Here is a 19,180-nt window from a genome sequence, read left to right on the forward strand (position 1 = left end):
ATTGCAGGAAGTGAATCAGAGGAAACTACTTTTTCCAGCTTCTCAGCTTCTAATTTATTTCAGAGAATCACTCCCACGAATTCCACTCAGGAAGCTAAAAGCTGCTCTTTAACAGAGCTCCCCTGATTCCAGCCGAAAAACTACTATGTGAGCTCTACCAAATAAACCTAAATCTGATTGTGGTGATGACAGCGCATACGTCGTAATTCCTCTGCATGCACTCGGCCATATTTTGGATTATTGTTACTGCATTCTTGTGATCATACTCCAAGACTTAAACCTTGCACGCATCCACCTAATTCTTCAACCAATGCAAGGTACCTAGCTACAGCTTACGGTCATGTACAGTCACGGCGTGAAGATATAGTAGCCGGCCGAGTGCACGGGGAAAAAAAAAGGGCCGTGCCATAATTCAGGCCCTTGAAAACGGAGGCCATCTCAGGCAGGCACGGAAAAAAAAAACGTGATCGTCTCATCTTCTATCTCCCTCAGGTGCCGGCCTTCTCCTTCCAACATTGACACCATGCTCCCCCGCCCCACTGACCTCCTCCGACTTTGCTGACGTACCCGCCGTCGGATCCACCGTCACCGTCATTTGCCACACTAACCAATCCATTTTCGAGCTCCCATCGCCAACCCCGCCCACCGTCCACCTACCATCCGTGACTCCGACGACGCCACCACCGCCTCGCCACACCTCCATGCTGCAACCCACCACCGGTTTGACCACCAGCTAGCCTACCTCCATCCCCTGTAATCGCCAATGAACCCCAAAAACCTCCGAACCCTAATCTGCTGCCAGCCATCATGTTCACACGGGCATCTGAGATTTCAGGCTCATGTACTCTCACTACTACAGAACATGGCTTCACTGCTAATTCCAAACTGGTAGTGAAGCCATATTGGCTATCATTGCCAGGGCTTTCTGATAGATAATGATGGCATTTCGAAGAAAAAAAGAAAAAGACAACCGCTCCGCCGCCCCTGCTCCTCATTGATGCCGCTCTGCTACGCTAGGCATCGTTGCACCCACTCCAGCTCCCATCCATCGCCACCCTCATCAGACACTGTTCCCGCTTGCACCCGACCACCCTCATTGGATGACCAGGTCACACCTTGAGCTAATTGCCTCTGCGCGCACCTCGCGCGGACGGCCCCACCTGTAGCAGCTCGCGCTAACGGCTCCACTCGCAGTAGATCCGGTAGCCCCCGCCATGGATCCGTCCTCACTCGCCAAGGATCCAGTGTTTGGCATGGTAGCCGAGGAGAGAGAGAGAGAGAGAGAGAGAGGGGGTGAGGCCAGAGTGCAGGCTGAAGAGAGGGGGTCGGATGCGAAGCTACAGACGCGAAACTAAATTTGATCAAAAATTTAGATATGAAGCCTAGGCTTCTCTGTAATTGTTTTTTTTTTGAACCAACACTAAAACCTATCGGTGCCAGTTTTTATCTAAAACCGACGGTGATATTGTTTCTCTTACAATCCGACAATAAAAAATATATCACTGTCGATTTTAATTAATCCATCAGTAATGAGATGGCAAAAAAGACCAGTTCTATAGTAGTATCTAAGAGACGTGAACAAATAAAATATCAATTATTAATAATTTAATTTCACCTTTATGCATTATAATTACCAAGTCTCAAACATATGCATCATTTAGACTCAGATGTATTAAAGTATGCACTCGGATATTTGAAGCTCTAGCTTCTCCTCTGTGTACCGTCACCAAAGCCGGCCCACTGATTAGAATCACTAGTACTATGCTTTCAGGCATCACCTTTAGCTAATTCTTTTTCAGAATACGCAAAGGGCGTAAGCACAAGACCCGTAGAATAACCCCTCCCATTAATCACTAGCCACTAGTTAGGCTCTTGAATGACATAATGGTGAGGGTCTAGTCGGTTATGGGCGGCAATAATAAGTTAATTATATCCAAGAAATTTCCAACAAGAAACCCTTATCCCTGCTGGCTAATAATGTAATCAAGCAATGGCTAAATTAAGCAACCATCACTGAGGTGATGAGGTCGCCCTCTTCCCTGCTACCCTGCATGAGCCGTCCTCTCGCGCCCCATATATACCTCACCTCTCCCATCTTCTCACACCACACGAGCTAGCAGCAGCAAGCGCATAACCTGAGCTAAGCTTCAGAGCAATTGGGTTGGCATGGCGAAGGACATCGAGGCTTCGGGGCCCGAGGCAGGCGAGCTCTCGGCCAAGGACTACACGGACCCGCCCCCGGCGCCGCTCATCGACGCGGAGGAGCTGACCAAGTGGTCGCTGTACCGCGCGGTGATCGCCGAGTTCATCGCCACGCTGCTCTTCCTCTACATCACGGTGGCCACCGTCATCGGGTACAAGCACCAGACGGACGCGTCGGCGTCGGGCGCCGACGCGGCGTGCGGCGGCGTGGGCATCCTCGGCATCGCCTGGGCCTTCGGCGGCATGATCTTCATCCTCGTCTACTGCACCGCCGGCGTCTCAGGTCTGTCCGTCACGCCATCGATCACTAGCTAGCTATTTCTACCATCGATAGCTGCCTCCTATATGAGCTGTACGTGCTTTGGACGTACGCAAATTAACAAATGCACGATGCGTGCATGCAGGTGGGCACATCAACCCGGCGGTGACCTTCGGCCTGTTCCTCGCGAGGAAGGTGTCGCTGGTGCGCGCGCTGCTGTACATCATCGCGCAGTGCCTGGGCGCCATCTGCGGCGTGGGGCTCGTCAAGGGCTTCCAGAGCGCATACTACGTACGCTACGGCGGCGGCGCCAACGAGCTCAGCGTCGGCTACTCCAAGGGCACCGGCCTTGCCGCCGAGATCATCGGCACCTTCGTGCTTGTCTACACCGTCTTCTCCGCCACCGACCCCAAGCGCAGCGCCCGTGACTCCCACGTCCCGGTGAGTACACAGTTAATTCCGGTGCACTCATAGGTATACAGTACACGCAGATCTCAAATAAAAAAGATATACAGTACAAAACAAGAAAACATATTATATATTTATAAATAGCAAAACCAAAAAAAACAATTAATGAAATGTTTCAACTAGAAGTTTACTGCCCACCTTTCCTCGCAAACTTGAGCTTTTTACCAAATTGGCTGATACATGTAACTAGGTAAAAACCGACATTAGTTCAAGTATCCTCTGATTTTAGGGCTAAAAAAAAATGAGCACCAAGGAGATGATGTCTTTTTAAGATTTAATTAAGAAAATACCGTGTCTCAAACCCAGACCGATTCAATAAAATTATATTCGATTGATCGTTAGCACCGGGAGAAACTTGGCTGATTTCAGGGCTAAAATACAGAGGCAGAGTTTTACAGAAAAAAAAAAAAGCAGAGTGCAAATAGTTGTAGTGATATGGAAACGATTATACGTAAGTTTTCCTTAACTTTCATATAGGTGCAAGTGCATAACGTGAAATAACGTTGGTCCTCGCAAATTAAAGCCCGGCTTTCTGAACATCTACGGGGAAAAAAGCTGAATTTCCTACTGCTGCCAGCATTAGCAACATACTTTTGGAAAACAACTCTGGTCTTACTCATACAGAATAGCTAGTGAGTATTTCCGTAAAATCCGGCCAAACTAGCTCATGAATCCTGACAAATTATGAACTTTCATGCCACCTAGTGGCTAGTGTACTCAATCAACCATGCATGCCATGCAAGATACGCAATACCAACGGTCCCAACTCCCAGCTGTACAGAGCTCTCAAAAATCTGACGCATGTGCAAATGTATCATCTTCCCGGTTGCATTGGCACTGCATGCCAATAAGCAGATAGGAAATGTGTCGTCAGTTGTCCCTGTCTAAATCGCTGTCCTCTACAGCAAATGTGAGGTGGCAAATCGCAAATGGTTGGCACTTCTCATGAGGATATACTATGCATTATGGATAGGAACACAATTCCAAGAGAAAATTCTGGTGAAGAGATAGCTTTTTTTTTTCCCTTCAGATTTGGTGATCCATCCCTTTCTAGGGCCACATTGGTTTCGGAACAAATTTAAAATGATACTTGTTTTGTCCGTAGCTGTTCAATTGGTATAGCGATTTTTTTTAAAAAAAAACAACTAGTGCCGGTATATTCTTGGATTTGGAAAATTACTCTGATGTAACTGATTGACGAGCTAAAATGTAACGGTGGTTGCTTTTCACTCCTCAGGTGCTGGCTCCTCTCCCAATCGGGTTCGCGGTGTTCATGGTGCACCTGGCCACCATTCCCATCACCGGCACTGGCATCAATCCGGCGAGGAGCTTGGGAGCCGCGGTCATCTACAACAAGAACGACGCCTGGAAGGACCACGCACGTACACGTATCAGTATTCAGTAGTACTAGATTCAATTTAAAAATGACACCATATGCGCATGCTTGATTAATTTCTTCTCATACCTGAATTACTAGTTGACAAACATGAACAGACTAGTGCAAACCAACGGCTGAGGATAAAGTTTAGCGCTATTGTAGTATTGTTAGTATACTATCATATCTTTCGATTGTTTAAGTGCAGCTGTTTAGCTTATGCATGACACATGCTACTCACTCAACGAAATATACAACCCAATCCATTGGCATACCCTCCTACCTTACAGACACATAAAAGATGCCCGCGTTTGTTTCGAACAACTAACACAGCCTATTGATGTACACCTTGCCTCGGCCAATCATTTAACTACGCTTCCCACAACCATAAGCAACCAAATCTTTAGAAGATAAGCAGGTAAACAAATTGCTTAGGATGTCTTAAATTATACTTCCTGGAAGCATCAACAGCGTGATGTAACTCCTCCAGTCACTGTCGTTTGCGTATGTTTGCAGTGGATCTTCTGGGTGGGCCCACTGATCGGCGCCGCCATCGCCGCTGCCTACCACCAGTACGTGCTGAGGGCCAGCGCCACTAAGTTCGGCTCCTACCGGAGCAACGCCTAAGTCCGGCGGCCGGACACGCGAGGGGGTAACCGAAGTGTAGATACGCCCACAAGCAACGCCCGCCTCTCCAGTACATGCACTGTTCGATCCAGATCCATCTCTCTCGGTCGTCCTGCTCGTGGATTCTGCCACGTTTTTAGTCGTCGTCGTGCATATGCGGTCTCCGCGCCGTGTATCGATGTGTTCCGGAGTCCGCCGTCGTCACGTTTCCTTGCTGTTATTGCTTCTTCTTCGAAAAAAATAATGTGATCTTTCTTCACTTCCTGTATGTATCGCAAATGGAGAATTTCGATAACGAATTATGTGAGGTTTATTTAACATTTATGAAGTAATACTTGCATGTTTATAGAGTTGCAGCGATCTTGACACTCTATCAGTATCCCCTTCTCGTGTGCTACTCACATGAAAAATCGCAGACTCACATGAAAAATCATAGACGGAAGGATCGAGGAAGACGACTAAGAGTGTTGAGCCTCACCAAATTTTTAGATGTCTTTCCTAATTACTACCTAACATACCTATTTTCTAACATAGTCAAGTTCACATACTCACACCCGAGCAATTAAACCTAAAAATTAAGTTAGAAACCCCTTGATGCAAAGCAGAAACAAGGAATCGATAGAAACAAACAAAACCTGACACCTAGAGCTCCAGTGATCTAACCATAAAAGCCTGATGGTCTTACTGCTGGACCTAGCAGTCCAACCGTGAGTTGGTCCGATCCAACCGCAAAGGGAACATAATGCTTTGGAACCTTTGTCTACTCGGCACACTAATCGTGGGTCCTAGAGGTCTGACTCTTGATACTTCACGCAGAAAATAGAAAAAAAAAATCTGTGACTTCCAGCGATCTGACAGTTGGGACTTCATGTAGACATTCCAGCGATATGACCGCTGGGAATTCACGCAGACACACAAAATGCACAAACAATCTGAACCTTCTTCCAAAAATCCAAAACCTTATCAAATCAACTCTAAATCCCATGAAACTTGGAGGACATGTAGATATGAGTTTAGAGACCCTTTTCATCAAGAATCAACTTCGGATCATAAGGAAGTATAGAAATTTTTTTAAATTGATGTTTCTCAGGGAATACCAAAAAACTTGATTCTTTTGTGGGCTCTACCTTCTGATAAATATGTCCTCCAATGTCACTAAATAGAGCTTGGCAACACTTTCCCCTAGAGTGATCCTAAGTTTAGTTATCGATCCCTCATGGAAACGTGAAGTTCTATCGAGAATAACTTGCAAAATCTCTCTAGCCAACGTCGTAATACGGGGGAAATAATTTGACAAAAAACACTTGAATTAAAGTACTAAATAACATAAAGAATAATTAATACTAAATTGCAATAAGTAAATGATCGTGCGATTAATACTTGACTCGTAACAATTATGAAAGATAGGGTAGATGACATAGCAGTGCCATGTACCTAATGGTGTGCATAGTTGGGAATTTATTTAGAGAAGTAAACAACGATAAAAAAAACAAATTGTAGTAATATATATGCTTCATCACTTGGACGCTATATCCTAATAATTCTTGTCCTTCGGGCTTCTTGTGTCCCTTTTAGATAAGATCAATTATTCTTTAGTGCTTTGCGGGGTTAGTGTCATGCACTTCTATTAAGAGATAAATCCTGAAATAACGCATTATGCTTCATGATTAGATCGTGCTCCCCTGCAATAGTGCTTCCTTGCACCAAGGTTGTCTCTATCACCGAGCCTCGACCACAGATGGGACATCTACACAGTCACTACCTTGACTATGATCCAATCCTCATATCTGTGGCCAAGCAAACATGGGAAAAGGGTAAAGACAATAAAAATAAGTTGCATAAATACATCTACGCTAAGACTACTTTCTGATCTACAATAAGGTGGTGCTACATGGAGTATCTACTCACCGTCCCAACGGGAACTACTCACACGTCACGATAATAGTAGGACAATAAAGAATTCCAAAGAAGAATATCATCATGATAAAGATATAAAATAGGCACAATGATATATGCAAACACAAAAACTCCCTTGATGCAATAATGGAGTACACCAAGAGAAAATTGTTTATAGACTAGTACAAGGGTTCTAATAGTGGAGATGGATGGTGGCGAGGATGAACCCTAACTATGGTGGCGCAGTGACGGTGTGGTGTCTCTAGATGGTGTTGTGAATGTGGATATGATGCCTTTGATGTGGATCGATGCCTTCTCTTTGTAACCCCCACGGAATAGGGTTTTGTGTCACCTTTGGAAGATACTTTGCCTCGAAGCCTTCATGAAAGTTATACTGTTTGACGAGTCGATCTTGATGGACACTGGTACAGTCAGGCGAACCTGTCCAAACCTGCTAGAAACTCCTATCGAGGCATGTGTTCACGCCAATAATTGTACCATTTTGGCATCAAATTTTTTAATATATTATCGATTAATCATCATCATCACTATTGATTATTGTCGCTAACCTTGACAATTTTTTGTACATAGTGTCATTTGAGCATGAATTTTAGAATCAGTAGAAAAAACAATGAAATCAAGCATATTTGGACTTCACTGAAAAAGAGGCAACCATCCACCAGATTTAGGCCACTTGGGGTCTAGACCAAGAGGTTGCCGCACTACACTAGGCCCGGTGATGCATGGCATTGTCCCCCTAGAGTCCATATCAGCTCATTCAGGGCCTAGGGCTTTCCCCTCGCGCAAGTCTTTCAGAAGCTACATGATCCACCATCGAAGATATTCCAAAAGCATAAATATGGAATCCAGAACCGCCGAAGATTTGAACTTATCCTCAAAAATCTATCTCGAAAAAGCTACACATATTGGGATCATATGGGAACCTCAGAACATCTTATAGAAGGAGGGAGAACCGACCTAACAGAAGGTGGTGCCCACCAACATATGGGGTGGCGTGTGCCACATGACACCACCCCTTGTGCCACATGGCAACCCTAGGGTTAGCCCCTGGCAGCTGCCACCGCCTTACAACACTACAAAAGGGGACCCCTCTACATGTTCTAGGCATCGAAGGTTTCAAGTACAGAGTCAATCTCAATAAAACGTGTCTCACTTTAGCTTCAGTTGTCCATGCTACTTTAGGCTAATCTAGGCAATCTAGTTAGAACTCCGGATTCTAACTTGATCGAGGTTCAGAGCCAGATCTGCCACCATCAAGGTATGCAATGATAGTGATTGTATCTATTATTTCAATAAAGTGTTATCTGCTTATATCCTGAGTTAGCATTTTGCTTTCTCTCGGTCATGATTATCGTGAGTATGCTTTATCCTTTGTTTAGTTCATGACTAAATGATTAGCTATTAGATATAATCATGGCAATTAGATTTGTTAGTCTAAATAACCATGACAGTTAAGGTATAACCTAAGTAGGTATGCTACTAGTCAAATGGAGCTCTTATAAAACCTCCTTTTCTTTGAGAAGCTTGTTAAGTTTAACCTGGTTGGAACATCTCTTGTAGATCCTAGATTTCTACGGCCCTTATAGACTTCCAGGAGTTGTTTAGTATTTTATAGTGACGAGTATATCTGCTTATGCTGTATTCACTAAAAGCGTTAGAATTGAATTACTCTACAACATGACAGGGAACGAGGGGAGTCTTCGAGGGCTTAGTTGGTGATAATCGAGGGAAATAATAGATTTAAAGACGCTTCTCATATATCATGCAATAACATCTTTTGGCTATGAACCACAACTATTAGCTACCAAGATTGAACTTAATGCATATTTAGCTGAGGCTTGTAGATCTATGTTTTGTGTTGTATATGCTTTCTCACAACCGTTACAACTATACATCATTTTCTTATGCAAGTACATTCATGAGTAGAGATAATTTGTTAGTATAAAGTAGCTACTCCTATTTGATTTACTTGCTGATCCTTGTGGACGTGGTAACCCTAGAATACTATGAGTGAAAAGCTACAGACGATCTGTGCACTTGTGGTAATAATATTGTGTGCGCAACGAGTGTTAATAGCGTGTTTGGTGTTTGGTGCGGTTGTCTTCCATTTCGCAAGATCTTGACGGCTGCATTCCTGGATTTGCGCACTTATCTCTTTCTCCTGCGGTTTGACAATTAAACACAAATCTTGCACATATCATGATTAATCAAGGGTTAGTCAAGTAATAAATAATTGTGATGTGTATTAAAAGCATAGAGAGATATGATGCATATTTGGGATGCACCAAGCTCATTGGAGACAGATACACAAGGTGTTATGGATATGCTTTTCACTAGTTATAGTCCACAAGAACTCAAGTAGAACACCCTCAAAACAAAGGGAACAACATAATCAAGTTTTCACCGTGAAAAGGCCTAAACCGGTCAAAAGCCCCCAAAACCTTCATTTGTGCTAAGGGGTTTGCGCTCAGAACATAGCTAGATCAATATCCACATTCTTGCACAAACAAAGAAATGAAAGAACTCACCCAAATTCTAAATCCAAATAAATTGAAAAAAACTTGCAATAGAGCCGATAGAAGGATTAAACTAGAAAACAACACAAGAGATTGAGACAAATACTTCCACAAATTTGTTCTTCCGTTACTTCAAAATGAAACAAGATGTATGATTACATTGATAAGATTCACTCAAGAACTCACCATGAACATCCAAAAGTAACTAAGAAACTAGCCTCATCACCCATCTCTCTTCCTCTCCTCTCTCTAAGTCTCCCAAATCTGAATCAAATGGTTCTCTTAAGGCTCAAAAAGGCCCTAGCACCAGCCAACCCCCTCTATTTACAGGATATTTTGAGACATCTTCCCAAAATGCTATTATCTTTCAATACACCGTACCAACCACTAGGGTATTTTTTCCAAATATTTCTCCTTCGATCCAATGCTCCCAGCGTCTTCATCACTTTTCTTCGCCTCGACGCAAGTTTTGTGATGGTTCCATCATGCATATCCATCCTTGCCATAATTTTGAGACCAAACTGTAGAACCGACTTGCACACTTTTCAAAGTGTGACTCCTCGCCGCTTGCTTACATCCCAAGCAAGATTTTCGATATCGACGCATGTCACCTTGTCCTACAATGCTTACCATCAACAAGTCTCTTCCGGGCCTGCTCCTCCAGTCACCTTATCACTTGCACCGATATCCTACTCATTTTGACTTAGTCAACATGCCATCTTCACCAACCTTCATACACTTCTTGCTCTCTCTCCAGTGTATGGTATGGATTACCCTTGACTTCACCAGGCATCCCGACCATCTGACCCCAAGCCTCCAACTTAGTCTCGATCATCTCATCTTGTCATTGACCACCAAGTTGACTCCATTAATCTACACATCATGAGACAAGAAACCATATTTTCTTTTTCTCCAATAACTTTCATTACCTTCATCAACTTCGATTAGTCATAAATAATAATCATGTATTACAATAAATAGATATGCTCATACAATCATTAAAATCACGTATTTTAACAGATTCCTAGTAACTTGCTAATTACTCATCACAAATGCTAAACCATAACGCATCTTAACATGCCTTTTGACACACAAATACAAAAATAGAAGCCACACGACCGTACAGGCATGCAGTGATGCATGTTGCATTGTGGATACACGTGGATACACCTTGCAGTGCTGGCTCCTAACAAAAAACGAAAAAAATGTCATCAGTATGGGTTGGCTTGCAGCCCAATTGCACGAGCTCAGTTGCCCTTTGTTCTGCCGTTCCGGGCTCCGGCTTGAAGCGGCCGACAAAATTAGGCCCAATGCCTCAGCCTGCGCACAAGCGCGCGATCGGGATGGGGACGGAAGCCCGGCACCGGGAGACGTGGTGGTGGCCGGCGGCCGCGTCGTGATTGCTGCTCGGTGCCGGCGATCGCCGCCATCCACTCCTCAGCGGGTGCCCATGCCGAATGGTCTAGTGCTCGGTGCTACGCGCAGGAAGCCGCGGAGTCCCATCGAGCGCGCAACGCCCTGGGCGTCGCTCTCCCGGAGATGCCCGCCTTGACGCGCGTGCATGAGCGCTCGGTACGACGGTGACGCCCAAGCTCCGCGGGCGAAGGCGACGCCCACCTTTGTTCGGGCGCAGGAGGAAGGAGACGTACACTCGCGGGATTCGCGAGGCGAAGCGGTGCGAGTTCAGGGTCACCACGCATGCACACCACGTGTTCGAACGAATGCCAGATCCAAGGGGTGGCCGTTAGTTGACGCTCCCTAAGTTTTCTCCTTCTCTATTGTATCATGCACTTGAGATTGAGAGCTCTACTTGTTGTGTGTTGCCGTATAGTCAGCAGCAATCTTTTGCTTTAAAGGTAACATATACAACCAGGAAGAGCGGTTCTTTTAGCTGGGTGAACTGATTTTTTACTTTTCTTCTTTTTGTGTTTTGAGACAGACTAAAAAGCTTTGGCTATGGCAAGGAGCTAAGGTCCTCCACCACCAGTTTTGAACATTTATCTGAAGTGCCAGGCAGAGGAGTTGGAGCTTGCAATGGATAGGATGAAGGTACGAATTCCTACATAGATAGGATAACAGATTTATTCTTATGCCTTCCATGTTGACCAGCCATTTTCGCTTTATTATACCTACTACTTAGCTAATGTGTAACAATGAACTAGTGAAGTTATAAAACAATATAACAATGTACTAGTGAAAACAAAGCGTGGAAACATAGTGATAACTGAATATTTGCATAAACCTATTGGAGAAACTCAGACATATTTATGTATGCCTTTCACTGGAACAGATCCTGTAACTATAAACAAGATATTCAGACAAAGCATAGAAAGGAACATAAATTACATGAACTATAAGGAAGTTGCACATACTGCATGCGACCTAACAAAAGTGTTGCTGTTATTGAATCAGCTTTGTTAGGCTCCCATGAAGCAAAGCAGTATTATGTATACAATCATCATGCATTATCTTACATCCTTCACTATTAGAAGAAAAATCATCTGAGAGGGGATAAATTATGCACAAAGATATCCACATCGGTTGCTATTAGAACTTGCCTCACTTTGGTACTTCACTGCTAGAACCAATGTCGTCAAGCCATTGCACTAGCTGATGTGTTAATGGTCTCAGTTTTGGTGAGTCACTTACGCACAAACAAGCAATGTCAATCATCTGCATCATTTGCTTCTCAAACTTCCTATCATACATTGCACGGTCCAAGACACCAGCTTCACGGTTTTCTTCTTTCATATGTATAACCCACGAGACCAACTCCCGAGCTCCCTTCGGCTTGCACATATCTACAGGCCTCTTTCCAGTTAATAACTCCAGAAGGACAATGCCAAAACTAAAAACATCACCCTTGAAAGTGGCTACTGAAGACTGGCCATACTCAGGGGGGATGTAACCCAGCGTGCCAACTAGGTCAGTTGTCACATGTGTAGCATAGGGACAAATAAGCCGAGCAAGCCCGAAATCAGCCAAATGGGCTTCAAAATTCTTATCCAGAAGAATGTTGCTTGACTTGATATCACGATGGAGAATATGGGGTTGGCATGACAAGTGCAGGTATGCCAAACCTCTTGCTGCTCCTTTTGCTATCTGAAGCCTTCTTTGCCAAATTAATCTGGATGGACCATCAGGCTTTTCATGCAGCCAATGGTCTAGGCTGCCATTCTCCATGAAAGAGTAGATCAGGAGTCTATCACTGCCAATCCTGCAGTAACCTTGCAGAAGCACAAGATTGGGATGCTGTGCTTTTGATAACGTCTCCACCTCTGCTTTGAACTCCCTCTCCATCTGACCAAAATCACCTGATAGTCGTTTGATGGCGGTCATTGCTCCATCTGGTAATGTTGCCTTGTACACCAAACCAAAGCCACCACAACCAATGATGTTAGCTTGATCGAAGTTGTTTGTCGATTTCAAGATGTCACTGATGGTCAATGCCTTATCATCCTTGTTCTGAAACAGAAGCACTAGTGAGGCTGGTGCCAACTCGAGGGCTCCCTTTTCATCTACAACAGCCTTTACTATATGATCCTTCCTTCTGGAGCTACTCTTCAGCACAAGTACAACAACAACAGACAAAACAAGTGCCGCTCCAAGTGCAATGCCGATAGCTATTCCTAATATGATACCCTTCTTCTTTCTGTTATTTGTTGCAGCCATCATAGGAGCATGAGTCGAATGACATTGGGCTAGGCCTAAGCGGATGCCACAGAGTTTGGGGTTACCCTCATAAGCAGAATTAGTGAATGTCGAGAATTGCCCCCCTGATGGAATGGTGCCAATCAGATTGTTGTATGCCACACTGAAGCTTGATAGAAAGTTCAGCTTTGTTAATGAAGATGGGATGCCTCCAGTAAGATTATTATGTGATAAATCCAAGGATTCCAAGCTTGACATGCCTGATAACTCTCCAGGAATGATACCAGAAATATGGTTGTTGCTGAGGTCCAATACGTGCAGGTTCTTGAGGCTTCCAAAGCCCGGCAATATGGGACCTATGAATTTGTTATGGCTGAGAACTAGAGAGGGCGGGAAGCTGCTAACCTGATTGTACTGCAACCCTTTGCCTGTCTTGTTCCTTTTAATGAAGAAAGGAAAATAATCAGTCTCGGTAGATTGCTGTGAGATGTTGCATGTTACAAGGCCCTTCATGCTTGACAAGCTTTTCGGAATTCCTCCAGTAAGTGAATTGTTAGAAAGATCCAAATAGAACAGAAAATCAAGGTCGCCAATCCATGCAGGAATATTCCCAACCAATTGATTCCATGACAGATCCAGGACCTTCAACTGTGTGAAATTAGCTAGCCAGGGTGGTACTGATCCTGAAAGATGGCTATTAGCAATGACAAACACTTGGATGTTCTGAAAGCCATGTATTCCAGTCATCGGCAAGGCCTTCCCATCATGGAAGTTCTTTGTCAGCACGAGGCTCGTTAGGTTTGAACAGTCTTGAAGGACAGATAATGCTGAAGGCACATTTGTGATGCTGTTGTTTGAAAGTGACATGTAAGTTAGCAACTGAAGCTTGCTGAAATTAGCAGGGATTTCACCACTGAGGTTGTTTGTGGCAAGATTCAGGCTTCTTAGATGAAGGCAGTCTGACAAACTATCAATTGTGCCAATGAACTTATTTGTGCCAAGGTCAAGCGAGCTCAATTGTGTCATCGCCGAGCAATTAACACTGATCTCTCCGTTCAGCGAATTGTTCCTCAGGTACAACATCCTCAATGATGGTGAATGGGACAGCGAGGAAGGCAATGGACCCCTGAAGAAGTTGGATTGTGCAGAGAAGTACTCCAAGTTGCGAAGGCTACCGAAAACATTTGGAAGGTATCCAGAGAACGAATTGAAAGATATGTCCAGCCTAGCAAGGCTGGACAGGTTACCGAACCTTGGGCTCATCCTGCCAGAGAGCTGATTCTCCTGCAGAGACAGATTCTTCAGAGATGGCAGCCTGAATAGGTCATCTGGCAAGCGGCCGTAGATGCTGTTGAGCTCGACATATAGTTCTTCTAGCTTTGTGCAGTTCCCGAAGCCTGCTGGGAAGTCCCCAGTGAAGAGATTCGACGTGAATCGGAGCACACGGATTGCACCAGACGACTCACAGATCCTTGTATCAATCTGCCCGGCAAACGAGTTGTACCCTGCGTCGAACACCACGAGCTGCAGCGAACCACGGAGTGTGGGGTGGGAGCCGTTGAAGGAGTTGTAGGATATATTGAAGACCTCGATCAGCGGGAGCGATATATTGGCTGGGAACGCGCCGTTGAGCTCGTTGTAGCTGAGATCAAGCCGCTGCAGCCTCTGGAGGTGGAGCACGGGCGCCGGGACGGCACCACGGAAGCTGTTATCGGAGAGATCGAGCCACTGGAGCTGGTCCAGCTGCGCGAGCGAAGGTGTGAGCTCGCCCCTCAACCTCCTGCCTTGGAGGTCCAATCTGACGACCCGCCCACCATCGTCGCACTTGACGCCAGGCCATGCACAACAGTTGGCCGTGTCGGAGGTCGCGTTTGGGAACGTCCAGCCGCCGATGCCTCCTCCAGCGAGACCTTTGGAGAAGCCCTGCAGAGCATACAGATCACCCGGGTCGCAGGAGCTCTGGTTCAGGGAGTTGGCTGGGGACAAGAAGAGGAGCAGGACAGACAGGACAGACAAGCAGAGGAAGAAACAGCGTGGCCATGTGATGGTGCGTTGCATCGAGAAATGCTCCATTGAAGCAAAGAAGTAGTACAGTGATGGCGCTGAGCAGGGAAGAAGGCCTCTTGTTTGGCCTTTTCAGGACCTTTACGACATCTAAGCCATATAGTGCGTAAAGCTGGCCTCTCCTGCGCGCTTGCACCCCAAGCAACAATGGTGGAGAGAGGTGGGAGACGATGGGACAGTGTAGAAGGGTGCGGCGTGGCGTGGTCTGGTTTTGACTTGTGATTGTGCAAGCACTAAGCTGTTGGAGACCCAAATTTTCTTGGGCGAATTGATTGTCTCTGTCAACTTGCTCAAAAAATCCATGGTTGGAAATCTTTTGACCTCTGTTCAAAATTGGCCTAACCGTCGTTTTCACTCTCCCTTTCCTCCCATTTGGCTGTTCTGATGGACATGATTATTATAACTAGCATGAAAGCAGACCATTCTAAGGATAGAACCTGCATACCAAACAGATATTAATGGATATTGCTCTGGCCAGATATATACTCCCTTTGAGCCCATTTATCAGAAATAAAATATACTCTGTGACTGTTGAAGATATTATTCATGAAATGCGCAGAGGAGCATTATAGAGAACAAACATGAGGAGCTACATCATTTTAGAAAGCATGCTTAATGGTGTAGATCATAAAAGAATTGCTATGACTATGAGAACCACTATGCTTCATGATATAGCCAACAGTTGATATGCTATTACTTGTTGGTCCTCGCCATGCTGACTAGAAGGGTTTTTAACGTGCAGGACTGCACATCCCGCTCGGAGTTGGGTGAAGGATGGCGCTGGCAGGCAAGTCAACCACCAGCGGCAGGGGGCACGTGTGCCGCGCCGCTTTCGGCCGCGCCAACGCCCCGCGCGCCAGGGTGCCTGCATGCATTGCGCGGCTCCGTAACTCCGCGCGTACCTTGGACGGGACAATTCGACAAAGGGCCGGAGTAAGAAAATACTGCTGCGTCTGATGTACTCTGCTCTGCGTTTTGGTCTATCAGGCAGGCCCGGACGGCCGGAGCGGCTCCCGGACAAAGCCTCCGGATGACGTAGCCGTCGGCAGCCGCGTTGCGGATGTGACGTCGTTTCTTCAAGTTGTGCTTGCCGCTACAGTACTGCTAATAATTTCTTCCAAATTTACTATACTAGTACTACAGTTCCACTGATATTGATATTGACTATGTACCAGTATTATTTCAGGGAAATGAAAAAGGCCAGTATTATTTCAGGGAAATGAAAAAGGCCCTATTTGACTTGATTGATGTACATGATACACCTGCAGGTCGGTTGGAGGATTTAGAGATAGGTAAAAGTAAACGTGATTCTCTTGATTGTTCTTAAACTTCAAGATGGTGTGGACAGTAGATTAAATCGCACCAGAGATTATTTTCTCTTTCTAGATAATGCTAACTAGCCCGCTCAATTGCGCGGCTAGATAATACTAATTTGACAATGTTTGGAAGGTTTTCTGACGTGTTTTGCACTTTGCATAGTTAATGGCTGTCTTCACTTAAGGGTTTTTTCCCCGTAGTATGTTGTCTAGTGTATACTCAACATTCAAATACATCATTTTTCTTTGTAAATCATCCTTACCTATTATGCGTATTGACATAAGGAAATGCAAATGCTTCTTAGATTCAAACTTTGACTTCAAATTTACCGGCTTATTCTATAAGTCACACACTAATAATCTAGTTGTAATATTAAATTGAACAATTGTGTACTCATGTAGACCTATACTTCTAATGCTACGCAATAAGTCCTAAAAATCATATCCATGGTTGCGTGTGGATCAATCTTAGACTCCCTCAACACATTGTGTTAAAAAACCAATGTAATTTTCCTCTAGGTTATTGAGTGATTAGCTATCTAGTTTATTACATGCTTAGTGAAATAAGCAAAACCAATTTGCTAACCGATCCCTTTATCTCTGTGCTAACTTTTGATGTTCAAGCGTAGGAGTTTCTCTCCCTTACCTCCCAATCTTCAGTCTTCTTCTATTTTAATTTTCATCACACCATCTTCATGCAAAACATCTCAAACATCTTCACCAAAACAAGTGAATATTGGCCGCCTCCTCCCCAGCAGACTAGCTACTTGCTCTGCATGCTCTTGTGGAGTCAACGAACGCCACTACCAAGCTCCCACCCACCATCTTGCATTGGTTGCATCTCTGAGCTCCTAACCGCCAGCTATTCGACCATGGCTGCTTCTCAGAGCTCTCGCTTGCCAGCCCGCCGACCATGGATGCTTTATCAAGCTCCTGCACGTCAGCTTTCTCGAGGGTGTTCCTGTCCACCGACACGATCTGCAGTGGCTTGGAACCATGATGGTCAGATTTGTGCCATCGTGTTGGTTGTTGTTCTCTAGTTCCTTGTCCTTGCCATCTCGCTGCCATCGTTGATTCTTCTATGCCCACGCTTTCTTATTCTACAGGCCAAATTGATGAGAAATTAGCCCGAAGAAGATAGAGAGGCAGCACAGTTGCACACCCTAACGACAGAAACTGGTCATCGGTAATAGAGATGTCCTACGACATCGGGATGTTGCAATGTGAAGCGCGTCGCTTCACTGATGACGCTTCATGTTGGCCTCACAGATGATGTGTGAGTTGTCATGGTGGCTCAATTTTCTCCAACTGCGAGATCAAGTTCGTCGGGCATGACATGTAGAGCGGGGCTGCAGGATGCCTCGCTAATGATGTGTTGTGTTGCGCCTCACGGATGGCGCGCTTGATGCCATGATAGCCTGAGTTTCTTCGGCAACGAGAGTAAATTTGTTCCTAGTTTGGAACTCATCCTAGACGTTGTAGCAAGTAGCAATGGGGTGGTCTTCACGAACGACACCGCGATATAACACCACATTCTTCATTTACGGAAGGCCGTGATCGACGCCCAAGAGCTCGTTGATGCCAAACCGCTTGTGCCATAGAACTGCCAACTTGAGCATCGCCATGGCCTCCTTCATTGTGAACTCGCATTCGTGTAGGAACTTGAGCAGGGCACATATTCTTGCACTCGTTGTCACCGGCACACCACAGATCAGCTCTTCCTTTGGCTTACCTGTCGCACTGACGTGGCTTCTACTTCATCTTCCTCAGCGACTTTCATTGGATCCATCTAGGAAGATGCTGATTCCCAATTGCCCGATCATGAACTCATGCAATCTATCTAGATACAATCTCTACTTATACAAATCCGTATGGACTCTTTATTTAGATATTTTGCTTTTCCAATCTGTATGGAAATCGAATTGCTACCTCTTCATATCTTTTAATTCTGAATTTACCTAATTATTAATCATATTTGATATAGGCTTTTTGATTAAATTTAGATCTTTAGATGTTCATAATAATAAGTGGTTTAAATCATTTTCTTTTTTCAGATTAGCGTGGTAATTTGGTGCCTTGAGAGTGAAAGTGGTGCCTCATTTTCCCCCTCAAATATTAAGATAATAGAATATTAGGTTCTTGAATTTGCTCTTGTTTATATTTTTGGGACTTACTTCATCCAAACACTAAGGTCCACTACTTTGTTATATTTTATGGAAGAGTGATGCGGTAGGCAACTGAGTGGTACATTTAGCCAAAGGACAAAATTAAAAGGCACAATTATGCAAGTATTCAATCAATAAACAAAAAACAACTTTATAGATTGTAATGGTAGATGCGCGCACACACCGCCACAGATGCACATTGCATGAACATGTACAGGATTGTTTGTGCTTAACCAACGGGCCTCAGTAACTCAATTAGAATTTCTACACTTGATAGGGACATAAGCCGATAAAAGGAACACAAATTTGACCAATAGTGCGTTTCGACCACGGCCACTCAGACATGTTGCCAGTAACCTGCCGTAAGTGCAACACCACGTGCAGTCCAACTATCCATTGCAGCTTTTTCATCTCTTCTTTTGCCCAGTTCTCTGTCGATCTTCTTTTGCCCTTTTCTTTCCACGAATTACCGGAGTTGCCCGTTAGATTGGATACAGATCGTGGCGTTCGTGCTAGATCACCGTCAGCTGGCCGTTCTGTTGGACCACCGGAGGAGTTAAGCAATGATTCCACGATGACGATTTGTACTGGAATTTGATCGCCTTCTCGCCGTCTGCGAG

The 19,180-nt window shown here is 44.8% G+C and overlaps 2 protein-coding genes and 1 long non-coding RNA gene across 3 annotated transcripts; 2 read left to right on the forward strand and 1 right to left on the reverse strand.

Annotated features, from left to right (window-relative positions):
* The first annotated feature begins 2,088 nt into the window (after window positions 1-2,088).
* Window positions 2,089-5,281, forward strand: LOC133919360 (aquaporin PIP2-4-like). The gene is made up of 4 exons (XM_062363737.1): window positions 2,089-2,485; window positions 2,607-2,902; window positions 4,167-4,307; window positions 4,821-5,281. The coding sequence occupies exons 1-4, from the start codon at window positions 2,167-2,169 to the stop codon at window positions 4,929-4,931; spliced, it is 867 nt and encodes a 288-aa protein (XP_062219721.1). The 5' UTR covers window positions 2,089-2,166; the 3' UTR covers window positions 4,932-5,281.
* A 5,309-nt stretch (window positions 5,282-10,590) lies between these two features.
* LOC133919366 (uncharacterized) lies at window positions 10,591-16,469 on the forward strand. Its single transcript, XR_009909922.1, has 3 exons — window positions 10,591-11,220; window positions 11,304-11,413; window positions 15,822-16,469. It is a non-coding gene; the product is annotated as an uncharacterized LOC133919366 (long non-coding RNA).
* Window positions 11,581-15,351, reverse strand: LOC133919363 (phytosulfokine receptor 1-like). The gene has a single exon (XM_062363739.1). It carries the CDS (start codon window positions 15,086-15,088, stop codon window positions 11,924-11,926), a length of 3,165 nt encoding a protein of 1,054 aa, XP_062219723.1. The 5' UTR covers window positions 15,089-15,351; the 3' UTR covers window positions 11,581-11,923.
* Window positions 16,470-19,180: the final 2,711 nt, after the last annotated feature.

The sequence above is a fragment of the Phragmites australis genome, chromosome 5, assembly GCF_958298935.1.
Source record: "Phragmites australis chromosome 5, lpPhrAust1.1, whole genome shotgun sequence".
NCBI lineage: Eukaryota > Viridiplantae > Streptophyta > Magnoliopsida > Poales > Poaceae > Phragmites > Phragmites australis.